We start from the raw sequence: 13,712 nt of genomic DNA, 5'->3' as shown, positions 1-13,712 counted from the left end.
GGCATCAGAAATATTTGGTCTAGGGATCTAAACCTCTTCCGCAACATCAACAGAATGGTTTGGAGGGGCAGATATATCTTGCAGAGAATACCACTGGTCTGGAACAGATACCCCATCTCCATTAAACAAAGTTCATCCTTGTATATTTGAAATGCAACTTGGATCTATGGATGCGAAACAGAAAATTTAACCTGGGACTGCCCCTGTACTAATAATGGACAGAGGCAGCTCCTTTATCCCATACATGGGTCCCCTCAAATTATCTATGGAATGAGCCCAGTTACTTTCATTGCAGGTAATATATAATTATCAACCGTGGGATGGATAAGGCCAGTCTTTAATCAAATAGGATAAGTTAATTTGAGCACAAAAGGGAAACTGGTTGGCCTAAAATGGCCTCCTGCAAGGGCAGCTAGCCCAGTACTTACCTATGAACCTTTGAACCTATAAATATAACTAATAAAACACTCAAAATTTAATATGTGAAGATAATCCAAGTAACCCAAAGCCTGTTTTACTTTACTGGTACAGGAACACAATGCAAATACTTGTGTTTCATAGCTGTATTGCCCTTCGGGGTTTTGAATACCGATTTTTACAGTTTATATATACATATGTTACATCCTTGGAAAGTAAAAAGAAGATGGTTAGGTTATAAATTGCTTTCAGTTACTTTCAGAAATTCAGCTTTTATTGGGACTAATGGAGTTAGGGTTTAATTTACTTTTCTGTTAGTTGAACTGTAAGCAAGATGAAAGCAGGTCTATAACAAATGGTGGAAGCAAAACCAGTTTGTCACCAAATCCTCTTCCTTGAATCTGCTGTCACTGAAAATGGACAGAGTATGAGTTGGAGGAACAGTCACTCAATGACCATACAACATGTGTGAGGGCAGATCCTTACACCCCATAAACTAAATTTAAACACATCTGAGATCACAACACCTCATGGCAGACTTCAATGGAACCATTTTGGTGACTGAAGGATTCAGTAAGAAGGACTCGGTAAACTGTTGCGTGGCTACTTTCTCTTCTGCCATTCCGTATCTGCACAATGAAACCAAATGTGTTTTAATTTTTTAAAGTGCAAAAATGAGGATTGATTTGGTTATTTATCTCATAGTGTTATGGATTAATGGAAAGATGGAGATAATTTAAATCATTTAAATGACAAAAGTGTTCATAAAAGGTGTTACATTTTACTTCAGAAATGTAATAAGTGTAGTCACAACATAGACTCTGTGAAAGAATATTGTATACTCTGAGCTTGTTTATTTATACTGGCTTTGAAAAGTGGCATTTTTTCTCTAATTTAAGTTTTTTTTTTACAGGTCACAGCCATCAGCTGTTCCATGTTTGTGCAATTGTAGGTACCCACTTTCAGATGGAGGCTATTCTCACAGATATGTCATCTCGACAACCTTGGCTGCTTACAAACACATCACTGCCCTCCTTCCTTGGCACAGTGGCTGTTGGAATGACAGCTGTGCTGGGAAACTTCCTTATCATTGGGATTTTCACTAGCATCATCATCTGTTCTCCAAAGTCTTCCTGCATCCTGCAGACCTCCCTTTCTGAGTCGACAGATCTCAAAGTGCAATGATGTTGTATCCTGCTACAAAAACTTGAAAAAACAACCTATGAGATAACAGTAGTTCATAAATTCAGTCTGACTTTGAGGACAAGGCAGAGCCCTTTTGCCTTGGAGTTTACTTAGAGGTTGGTACGCATGACCTGACCAGTGGAATACAAGTTTTACTGGTACACTGCTAGGGTAAAAAAGAATGTGGTATGATGTGGCTTTCACAGGGGCAGAGTATATGAACTTGTCTTTCAGGGGAAAAAACAGTGGCTTGTGGGATTACAGTATGAGGATGAATAACGTAACTGTGATAGGTAGATCACAATTACTTAACCATACAGTATTTATGGCATAACTAATGCAGATCAGCTAAATATAAACATTTTGGATACTTAGGAATTGTACTGCCATTTAATAAGCATTATTCTGAGTCTAAGTAATTATTAACAAAATGGAAGGATTATTTATCGGCTACTTGATTAGGCTTTATTTTCTTAACCCATAATGATTTCTCTTTTATTTGGTGCAGTGCAGGCATATATAATAGCAATACTGTGCACAACACCAGTGAAGAAATAGTAGAAAGCCATACTTGTGAAACTATATGCTGTTGTTATAGCTAACTTTGTAATCATAATAACACTTCTAAATCAAATATCCTAAAACAATATTACTTCAGTTAACAGCCTGCCAGGTGAAGGCATCCCTTGGCCAAATGTCTGCTCCCACCCAAAGAGATGTCACAGACTTATCAGATGGACCATAAACATACAAAAGAGAATATAAACTCCAAATATACAAACACCTGAAAAAGGAAATATCGAAATGATATTAGCTATAGTCAAAAAATAAATCTAAAAATAGTTTCACACACAACATGAAAATAGAGTTTTGACAGCAAAAGCATAAATTTCCACTTTTTCAAGGCTGTAGGAACACAATCTGAGAATATATATTTAGCAGGGTAGAAAGGTACAAGAAGGTTTGACTTTGGAAAAAAATATTGTTTATTTGGAATTTTAACTCCAGTGTTTTGCAGTTGTGTCACGTATATATTTTTGTAATATTTCACGATTTTTTTTGTTTGAAGCTTTTGCATCTTTTGAGATTTTATTTTCAGTCTTTTACTTTTCTATCATTTATATTTCAGTTTTTTGAATGGGAAGCCAGCCATTTTTATGCTCTGGTTATAGTTGATAGTGTGATTTTATACTGCAAAAAATATGAACTTCCTAGTCATCTGAAAAGCATCTGACTGATAAAGAAATACTACATTTCTGGTAGAGCAGGCTAGCAATTCGTGTGCAGATTGGGTGTTAACAGTTAAGTCGAAATGTTTTGGTCAAATCTGATTTTTGCAAATGTTACTTTTGAATGAAATGCCTTCCTGGACCCCTTTTCCGGTAGTTTTTGCTTTCATGGTCCTGGAATGCCAAAATATTACTTTTATAGTAATCTTTAGGGTGCAATGTAGCAGGGTAACTTTGCATATTCTACTCCATGCAAACTGATAGTATGTATGTGTTCTTTACAGAACACATACTTTCAGACAGATGTGGAAAAATTATGAATTACTTCAGAATCAGATTAAGTTGGAACAAGCAAATAAGGACTAGATCTGCCAGGAATTTAGAGAAAGCTGATGCGTCTTCTTAAGTATTAATGTTTTATTTTACAAAGTACTGTAGTACATTTCCAATAACCCTCTCAGGAAAACAGAGATTGGATTGAGTTTTTAAATAAGTTATCTGGAACCTGGAACCTGGTACATAACTTTTTACAGTGAATATTTTAATAATGCTATACCATAGAAACATTGCCACACAATGGATGGGATTCAGAAAGGTCTAATGCAAGTGGGAAGCCTTAACATGAGTGGTTTCCCCCTTGCAGTAATTCTTTCTGATTTATAGATCACCCTACTTCTGCGGTTTCCTGCTAGTGGAAGCCACAACACATAGGGCAGTCTCACTGATAGAGATGCATGCTAATTTGGCAATCTGGAGGAGTGACTTATGCTAATTAGCTATGCACTCTCCTCCAGAAATGCCTGCAGCTCCTGATTTACAATGCCAAATGATTCAAAGAGTCACTCACCAGTATAAAATATGATTGGTATAGGAAAAAGTGAACACTGTCAAAAGATGGCAATCATCCAGTCACTCCTTTGGAAGCAGTCACTGTATAATTGTGCTCAGTGAAGATGTGGGGGCAAGGGATGTGTTAGCATGTGAATGTATGTTGACATTTGTGTATATGTGCGTACATGTCTTGAGGGGCATAAATGAAGCTGTCTGAATGTGTGTGTGCATGCCTGGGTGGTCACACTAGGGGTGGTTAGGTAGGGAATTGAGGTTGCGGTGGGGCTTGTGTACTGTTGGGTGTGTATGTATTTATATGTGTGAGTACTCAGATGTGTGTGTGTGTGTGTGTGTGTGTGTGTGTGTGTGTGTGTGTGTGTGTGTGTGTGTGTGTGTGCGTGTGTGCGTGTGTGCGCATGGGTGCTTGGGTGTCTTAATGTGTATGTGAGTGTAGGGGGGATGATTTTGCCAATGTGATGCAAGGGCTGCCAGAGAAAACACTACTACTGTCAGGTGTGAGGCTAGTGTTAAACAAAGGTAATTCAGAGATATGCTAATGAGCTGATAACGGGGCTTAATTCACTGTGGTCACAGCTACCTCTGAAATGCATTTCCTCAATGTCATCTAGCAGGCAATTTATAAGAGCAGTGAGGATTTTTCTGAATCTCAGGGAAAGTGTGAAATTACTAGAAAACTCATGCATGATAATAGAATCTTAGAGGTTAACGCAACATGTGGTTCCTATAGAACCCCATAGTCTTTACTGCATATGAAAATTCATTTTTTCTCATTTTTTTGTTATTTAGTTATACAAAGTTATACCATGCATATATTAAAGAACAGAAGGCATGTAAAAATTGCCAGTCAAAAAAATATTTTTTTATTTTTTAGTCATAGTTTTCAGCACATGAATATAGTTACTACTTTCTAACAAAACTTGAGAAGAAAAAACATAAAATTACATATACAACAACTATAAAACAACTAAGCAGGTATCCTGCCAGTTCTAGAACTCCTTTTAAGACTTAACATACCATTTCAAGATAATAATAATACATTTTATTTAGTGGCGACATGAGCATCTTTTCAAAAAGTTGTCAGAGAGTATTAAAAATTGTATGCCCCTGGGTATACTTTAATTGATTTTTTCAGGTAAGTGTAATGGATTAATAGTAATACATTGAAGCAGAAGTACTTGAGTTGCACATCAGAAGAAAAAAATAAATAATTACATTAATTAATTATTTAAAACCAACACACAGCAACTCCACAACACAAAGAACAATTTCTGTCAAAAATTTAAAAGAACAATATTAACAATGCTGAAGGCCCTACCCACAAACTAAAGCTTTTTATAGCACTAAATAAACCACAGGCACATAAACTCACATACCACTATCCTGTATCATTCATGTAATTCCTGTAGTATGTACATGTTTTTTGTGGAAGCAACATTTCTCAAAATCCCCACAAAAAGGGAGTTTCATCCTCCCATATTCCTCCAAGAAGTACTATACCTACCATGAGGTTACATCTACACCAAGAAGATACAAAGTCCCATAGTTAACATTATCCAGACTGAACAGATCTGACTTTCCTTATCTACCATATTAAACCACTCAACGCTGAGTAAACACTTGAGCTTTCAGTAGGCTTCCAAATGTTATACTGTTTATAGTCTGTCCATATCTTATACATTTCTATGGTATAATTGTTAGAGATGTATAGTACAGTAAAAAGCACTTTGTGCCATCCTTAGGCAAAATGTCACTCTGACTGTGGTCCACTCTATTTGGGTGGGGCATCTAGGTAGTTCACATGCCATCATAGTTCTGTTAGTAGGACTTGCTTCTTGAATACCCCAAATGGAGGAAGTGGTTATATAAATGCTAGGTTCACCCAGAACAAACAGGCTATTGCAGCTAATTTGCTGCATGAGGCTAACCTGACTTTAGTGAGGAAACCTGGTTGGATTCCACCTCTGTTCATCATTTCTTTCTTTTTTTTTTGTGACCCCCCCCCTGCTTATTGACCATCTGTGCACCATCATACAAGCTATTCTTGAGTAGAGTGCGGCTGTCATTCAGGGAACTGTGAGGATTTTTTTTCCTTATTTGGAACTTAAACCATCTCCTTGCAGGTGACATGAAAGCTTGCTATGTCTTCTCCTGTTGACATGCTTGCCCACTCTCTGTGAAGTTTTCTGCATAGACATGGCATGACAAAGCCAAGCACATCTTCATCCCTTAGTGCTGCATGCAGTTTACCTCTCTCTCTATTAGGTGCCAGCATTCCATTGGGCCAGAGTGCATTCCTTCTCCACTGGATTGGTAAGCCAGGATCAGTCCCTCATTCCTATTTGTTCCCCTGGGTCAGCTATTCCAGTTCTCGATGTGCAAATTGATATCAGGCCATCTGGGTTATAGTCTGAACTTCATTTCTTTATGTCACAGAGCCAGGCTAACATTTTCTCTCTTTTAGCATTAACAGTTCTATCAGATCTTTCCATTATATAGTGCCATAGGCTGGAGAGGTCTGAACATTGTTTTAAATCCATAATGGTACTCAGAAATTCTTTCAGCAGAAATAAGTACCATCTCATTTGCATATATCCTTGCAGTAGGAAAAAAAGTTCAGATTTTACCTCATTTGCCTTCTACCTGGTGATATAATGGTATTTCTGCAAAAGTTCACGGATCTGTGTCAGTTTTGGAAAACTGAGGTTATCTTATTTTAGGTTATTACAACATCTGAGTCAAAGCTGATGTGGATCTTGACTATTGCACGAGACTTACTCTCAATTATAAGTGGTCTAGGGTTAGTTTAGTTAGTTAACTACTCAGATTAAATCACTTTTTATTTCATTTGATATTTCTTTTGAGTGCGTTCACTTCAATTGTCGTGGTGGTACAAGTCTTTTAGTTGGACCACGTCCTAGTTTACCGCCATGTGGAGCAGTGTCAGTGATGCAACAGGTAGCACACTTGACTTTGGTGCAGATGTCTATGGGTTCTATTCTCACACCAGCTAGATCAACTGCTGATACTGCAGAGCAGCATTAGGGGAATGCTGCACTCCTTAGTGCATCATCCTTTGGATGAGATGTTAAACCGAGGTTCCATGTGCTTGAGTTGATAGCAGCTCAGGTGGAGATAAAAGATCCCATGGCTCCTATCAAAAAGACAATTAAAATAAGAAAAATCCATTGGTGCGCATTCCTGTTAGATTTGTTACAAAGTGAAATAACACAGGGTTGGCATTACAGTTTTACATGAAATCTTAGCAGAGTTAAAGTAAGATAGGGGGATAAGAAGTGTTAGTTGTTGAATGTAAGAAGGGTGGGACAATAAGAAAAAAAAAAGTAGAGAAAGTGTAGGAGTAAATGAGAAAAATGAAGATGGTAGTAGTCAGAGAAACTCAGAATGAGGAAGAGAAGAGAGAAGTAAAAAAAAAGTAAAAAAAGTAAAAAGTAAAGTAGCTATAGACAGGTAAAGAAATTTTAGAAGTATAAAGGAACACTTAAGTTCTCTTCTTGATCATCTCCAAGGGGAGAGCAATGCTGATGGTCCAGTCTTTAATATCTTCCCATAATATAAATGCTTATGATCAGGTATTTGAGTGTAACTGAACTGTTATGTGCTCAAGAAATGGAATGTCTTCATATCTTGTTTGATGACACATGCCATTCGGTTATAATTGGAAACTTGGTCATGACCTTTTTGTAATACATGGGCACTGTTGGGCAGTTTTAGCTGCCCAAGCAAAAAATAAAACAAACAAAAAAAAACAGGTTGTGTGATTGTGTAAGGTCTTTTAACAGCTTTTAAATCTGTTATTTCATACCACACTTCACTTCTCAGTGCTGTTTGTGTGGTGGGAGGAGTTTAAATTGGAGTGGCATGGTGGTTAAGGAGGTAGGATTTCTGTCTCAAAGCTTCAGGAGCCAAGGATTAGCCCTGACTTCCAGTTACTGTTTTTGTGCAGTTTGCTTATTCTCTTCATGTCTGCTTGGGTTGTGTCTGAGGACTTTTGTTTCTTTTCTCTTCCCAAAACATGCTGCTTAATTGAGGACTGTGTTCATAAATGCATTATATTTACTGTCACCCTTATGATGCAGGTCATGGCTGAAAATGGTCCTCGACAGTCAGTTCACTTAACTGGTTATTGGTTAACATAATAAAACATTTAAAAAATAACAAAACAGCTTAGGATGAATCCTGGCGTGAAACCTATGTAACTACTGAAAGTTTACTGAAATTATCACATAGTGGCAACAGCGTTCTTGTCTTGGCTTATGTTTTGAAAACAGAGTTCCCCTGCACGTAGGGAGTTGCACGGCAAAAATCCAGACTAAAGAGTAGAAACCAAAGCCAGCAACAAGTGAGCCATGTGGTAAATAGTAGTTTATTAGAAAACTACTTAGACTTCATTACAAGCTTGTAAAAAACAGACCGGTTTCGGCCAATATTGATCCTGGCCTTCTTCCGTGTATTACAAAAAGCACAGACAAAATCAAGTCTTTATATAATAAGCAAAAACAAATGATTGGTTGACATTTACATATCTGATTAGGGAGCTCATGAATATTTATACAATGATAGACATTATGCAACCTGATGGATGTACACCATAGAAAGTATTTTTAAATTCTTTCATAAATGTTCATTGAGCCCTGGATTAAATAAGGCACCAAGTTTGGTGATCCATTTTTTCTCCCTGGCATCAAGTTTCTTATGCCAGCCAAGTTTGTGAGTACGATCACCAATGAGCTTATCTATGATAACAAAATGAAATTGGGCTGTTTGGTGCGTAAGAGTGTGTTTATATAAGGCATTAGTGGCTCTTTTACATTTAATGTCACTCAGGTGTTCTGACATACGTAACCTGAGTGGTCGTGAAGTCTGGCCTATATAAAATGCATGGCAACTACAGCATGCCATGTAGATAGCCCAATCTGTATTACAATTGGCAAAAAATCGAATATCAAAAACAGTACTACTGTTCCTACTACTAAATTCCTTAGACTTCAAAATATGTACTATATAATATACTTACTTACACCTGAGTGACATTAAATGTAAAAGAGCCACTAATGCCTTATATAAACACACTCTTACGCACCAAACAGCTCAATTTCATTTTGTTATCATAGATAAGCTCATTGGTGATCGTACTCACAAACTTGGCTGGCATAAGAAACTTGATGCCAGGGAGAAAAAATGGATCACCAAACTTGGTGCCTTATTTAATCCAGGGCTCAATGAACATTTATGAAAGAATTTAAAAATACTTTCTATGGTGTACATCCATCAGGTTGCATAATGTCTATCATTGTATAAATATTCATGAGCTCCCTAATCAGATATGTAAATGTCAACCAATCATTTGTTTTTGCTTATTATATAAAGACTTGATTTTGTCTGTGCTTTTTGTAATACACTGAAGAAGGCCAGGATCAATATTGGCCGAAACCGGTCTGTTTTTTACAAGCTTGTAATGAAGTCTAAGTAGTTTTCTAATAAACTACTATTTACCACATGGCTCACTTGTTGCTGGCTTTGGTTTCTACTCTTATGTTTTGAAAACCATGTATGGCACTCTGCAGCCAGAATGGGCAATGCATTTTTTTCATTATGCATCATTATACAATAGTTACATCATTAGCTAGAGATGTGGACACAATTATAATATTTCATAGTGACAAAATCATATCTGTTTCACACACAGTAAATATGGGGGGAAAGCAACACTCTTATTAGGAAAGAATCATTGGGCACCCCCATTCATAAGTGGTGCTATGTAATGATGATGAAATTCTTGGGGTTGTGGAAGCAATTGACTTTGCCCTATAGTTTATCTCATCCCAAGACTGATGCTGTTATAGTATAAAGAGCAACCTGTTTTACCTTATTTTTTAATTTGTTATTGATTTATCATTCCTGTGTCCATTTGGGTCTTTGCCAAGATCTCTAGTTTCCTGCCCTGTTACAAAAGACATGCTGGTAGGTGATCTAGAGTTACTCTAATCGACTCATAGCTATGTGCGTGTGCGTGTGTGTGTGTGTGTGTGTGTGTGTGTGTGTGTTGTGTTTTATGTGTGTGTGCTTGTGTGTGCATCTTGCTCTGAACTAGTGTCCTGTCCAGGACTAAGTACATATCCTTTAGCTGTTGCTTGCAGGGATAGGTACCAGCTCCCTTAAAACCCAGATCAGGTTATGGATAAAGGGAACTAAGGATAAATTAATTGATGTATGCTTTAAAAAATAATAAACAAGGCACGTACACACACACACACACACACACACACACACACACACACGCACACACGCACAGATGCACATACACACACACACACACACACACACACACACACACACACACACACACACACACACGCACACGCATATACACACACATGCAAAGAAAAAATGAATCTTACCACATGAAAAAGGTGATAAAAGATACAAGCCATGTAATGGGCAGAAGTTAATTCATTTAAAAATAATTTCTTTAATCAGTTTGATAGTTGGATAGGTACTGCAATCAGTGTAACTTTATTAATTCACAGCCAGGCTTACACCTATCAGCTCTCTGCAATCACTGCTAGCCTCACAGTGTAATAAAGCACTGCTGGTGTGGTTTAAAAGATTTGAGCATATATTTATAGGATACAACACTGCTAAGCTGTTGGCCTCATTCCTTATCATAATTCCTCTGTATTGTTGATTATGGGGATTACTGGAGAATTGTTTTGAGATGCTCCTTATGATGTTTACAGGAAACGCCTGCATTACCCACATCTGAACCTGTGTCAGAAGTCTGTAGGCATGCCAATTCATACCTACCAATTTTACAGATTTTCGCAGAATGTCCAGATTTTTCCCTCATATTTTTGGTCCATTTTTCAAAAAATTGTGTTTTTCTGACAAATTAGTGGCAAATCATTAAAGACTGAAATTAGAAAATAATGACAGACATTTTAGTTTCAGACTTTATACCCTTCAGAAAATTAATGTGAATGCAAAACCTGTTATTCTATCGACTTATTTAAAAATTATCAGTCTTTTTGGGCATCTGTCCCACTTTTGTTTATCGCTTTGTCCAGATTTCTTGCTCTAAGAGGTTGAGAGGTATGCATGCCATTAAGCTGGGAAACAGTTAACACATCTAGCTATGTCTATGTTAGCTTGATAAAATTGGAAAACTTTGCTAGCCTTTTAATACCTTGGCAGTTGAGTTTTGATGTGGTAATTACTTTTAATTTGGATCAGCATCTCTATAACTGTGGACCATGATTATTTTTAATTATGGTGGCTGTTCATGTCTACACATTGCTTTACCCTCTGAGAAAGCCTATTTTTTAGACCTGATAATTAGGTCTTTTAGTGCACTTAATTAATCAGGATGGACTAAAGCTATCTATCTGGGTTTGAATCCCACTTGCATATAGTTGATCTTTAGGCAATATTTTAGCTTTATCATACTCTTAGAACTGTACTGTGAAAAGCTGAAAGAAAGCACAAAGCACAATGTTTTCAGTTTTTCATCTGTCGCTTTTCATTTTGGTCTTGGCTTTTCCTCACTGTCTTCCTTTTCATGAATCCCCACCACCCAGAAAATTTTTCCCACTCTTTTTTTTTTACTATTAAGGCTATGTTTTATAATTTATGTGGCAGATATTTTGATTTTAAGTTTCCTTGCTATGCAGAGTCACATAAATATGAATTCCTGCTTTAACATTTCTTTGTACAATGGCAGATAGCTGAGAAATAGGAATGCATTTGTGATGTGATAATCCCCGTTTCTCTCTTTCGCTGTCTCTGTGAAAGCAGCAACATAATTACATGTTGCAGTACAGCAGAGAGCATTTTTTGCAAAAGAGTTAGAAAGTATTTTAAGTCATTTATGGAAAAGAGGGTAAATGGTAAAGGCTGCCATGCCCTTTCAAACCACTGGGGTTGGGGTAAAGTTGAGTTGTAGTGAAAATTCTGATAAAGTGTATGATTTTATAGGTAGGTGAATTGTCCTGGCTAGTTGGGGGTGCTGAAGATGGACTACATGAGAAAGTGAAAAAAAAAAATGATAGATATGTTGTCAAGGTATCTAAAAACACACCATAGAAAAGGATTTGTTAGTGAACTAGGTGATGAAAAAACTCTGCCTGCAAGTTTAAGTGATTAAAAAGATAGGTGTCAGATACTGAACTATTTAATAATAGGGGAAGTAGTAAGCATGTTGGCAGGTGAGTATATGGGGTGGTGTGTGCGTGTGTGCATTTTTAGGTAGCTTGGGGTAGGCATGAGGTAACATTAGGATAATAATTTACAAATGTGGAACTGTAGTATAAAAAAGAGGAATATTGTAAGTAGTGTGCTGGTAGGCAGAAGGGTCAGAGGGCATTTTCTGTGTTAGCTGTATCATCAAATTGTAGAATCTACATTTAAAACAGACAAATTATGAAGAAAATTGATGAAATGTAAGTTCTGGCATAATTTTGAATGTAGTATGGCTGATCAATAAGATTGTGCTATTTTGGGATTAATATGTTTTAGAAGGAATTTTAAAGGAGATCCAAAGCAACTTATTTCAGATGGCTTACTGCAAATAATTCTTTTATAAATGGACCACTGAATAACACGCAAAGGATATATAAAGTACAGGACAACAAGAAATAACAACACACCTGTTAGCATGTTTTTATGATGTGCAGGAAAAGACATCTACTAGTTGCTTTTTACTTAAAGGGAATATTTATACTGTAGTGTGATTGAAAAGAATAGAGGAAGGACTGTAGGATTTGTGGCAGTAGAAAGGCAGTGAAGTTGGGTGTATGCTATTCGAAGGCAGTTGGTGAAGCTGGGTGTATGCTATAAAAAGGCAGTTGGTGAAGCTGGGTGTATGTTCTTTGAAGGCAGTCAGTGAAGCTGAGTGTATGCTATTCAAAGGCAGTTCATGAAGCAGTTGGTGAATCTGGGTATATGCTGTTCAAAGGCAGTCAGTGAAGCTGACTGCATGCTCTTCTAAGGCAGTCAGTGAATCTAGGTGTATGCTATTCTAAGGCAGTTGGTGAAGCTGGGTGTATGCTACTTGAAGGCAGTTGGTGAAGCTGGGTGTATGCTATTTGAAGGCAGTTGGTGAAGCTGGGTGTATGCCATTCGAAGGTAATTGGTGAAGCTGGGTGTATGCTATTCGAAGGCAGTCAGTGAAGCTGGGTGTATGCCATTCGAAGGTAATTGGTGAAGCTGGGTGTATGCTATTCGAAGGCAGTTGGTGAAGCTGGGTGTATGCTATTTGAAGGCAGTTGGTGAAGCTGGGTGTATGCCATTCGAAGGCAATTGGTGAAGCTGGGTGTATGCTATTCGAAGGCAGTCAGTGAAGCTGGGTGTATGCTATTCGAAGGCAGTTGGTGAAGCTGGGTGTATGCTATAAAAAGGCAGTTGGTGAAGCTGGGTGTATGTTCTTTGAAGGCAGTCAGTGAAGCTGAGTGTATGCTATTCAAAGGCAGTTCATGAAGCAGTTGGTGAAGCTGGGTATATGCTGTTCAAAGGCAGTCAGTGAAGCTGACTGCATGCTCTTCTAAGGCAGTCAGTGAATCTAGGTGTATGCTATTCTAAGGCAGTTGGTGAAGCTGGGTGTATGCCATTCGAAGGCAATTGGTGAAGCTGGGTGTATGCTATTCGAAGGCAGTCAGTGAAGCTGGGTGTATGCTATTCGAAGGCAGTTGGTGAAGCTGGGTGTATGCTGGATTTCTATGATATAAACAACAGAAGAAGAAATGGGTTAGACATATAATTTGGGTGCATCTGGGCTAGAAGCAAGTTTGTGAAGGTGATACAGACTATATTTTAACTTATAAAGACTGTGTCACAGTACATCATTATGGACAATATTTTAACAGACAATAGTTGTTAGCTTAGCTGTTCAATATGTTATATAGCATATGTTACTGGGTTACTACTTGTGTTGTAGACGGCGTAGTACTAAGAACCATAAGTGCATTATTCTAAATCAGTAACATGGCTGAAACAAGTAAGGGGTAAGTTAGCAGT

General features: G+C 37.5%; 1 protein-coding gene across 1 annotated transcript in view; it reads left to right on the top strand.

The window, feature by feature from the left end:
- The window catches only part of LOC122808223 (membrane progestin receptor delta-like), a 579,888-nt gene extending 575,865 nt beyond the window's left edge, over nucleotides 1–4,023 (top strand). The window contains exon 7 of the mRNA XM_044079185.1: nucleotides 1,317–4,023. Coding sequence (XP_043935120.1) covers nucleotides 1,317–1,602 — 286 coding nt within the window. The 3' untranslated portion in view covers nucleotides 1,603–4,023. The remainder of the gene's footprint in view (nucleotides 1–1,316) is intronic.
- Nucleotides 4,024–13,712: the final 9,689 nt, after the last annotated feature.

Source organism: Protopterus annectens, chromosome 8.part0 (assembly GCF_019279795.1).
Source record: "Protopterus annectens isolate FY-2018-M chromosome 8.part0, PAN1.0, whole genome shotgun sequence".
Lineage (NCBI taxonomy): Eukaryota > Metazoa > Chordata > Ceratodontiformes > Protopteridae > Protopterus > Protopterus annectens.
Note: the sequence above shows the minus strand (reverse complement) of the source record. Positions and strands in the feature narration are given on the sequence as shown.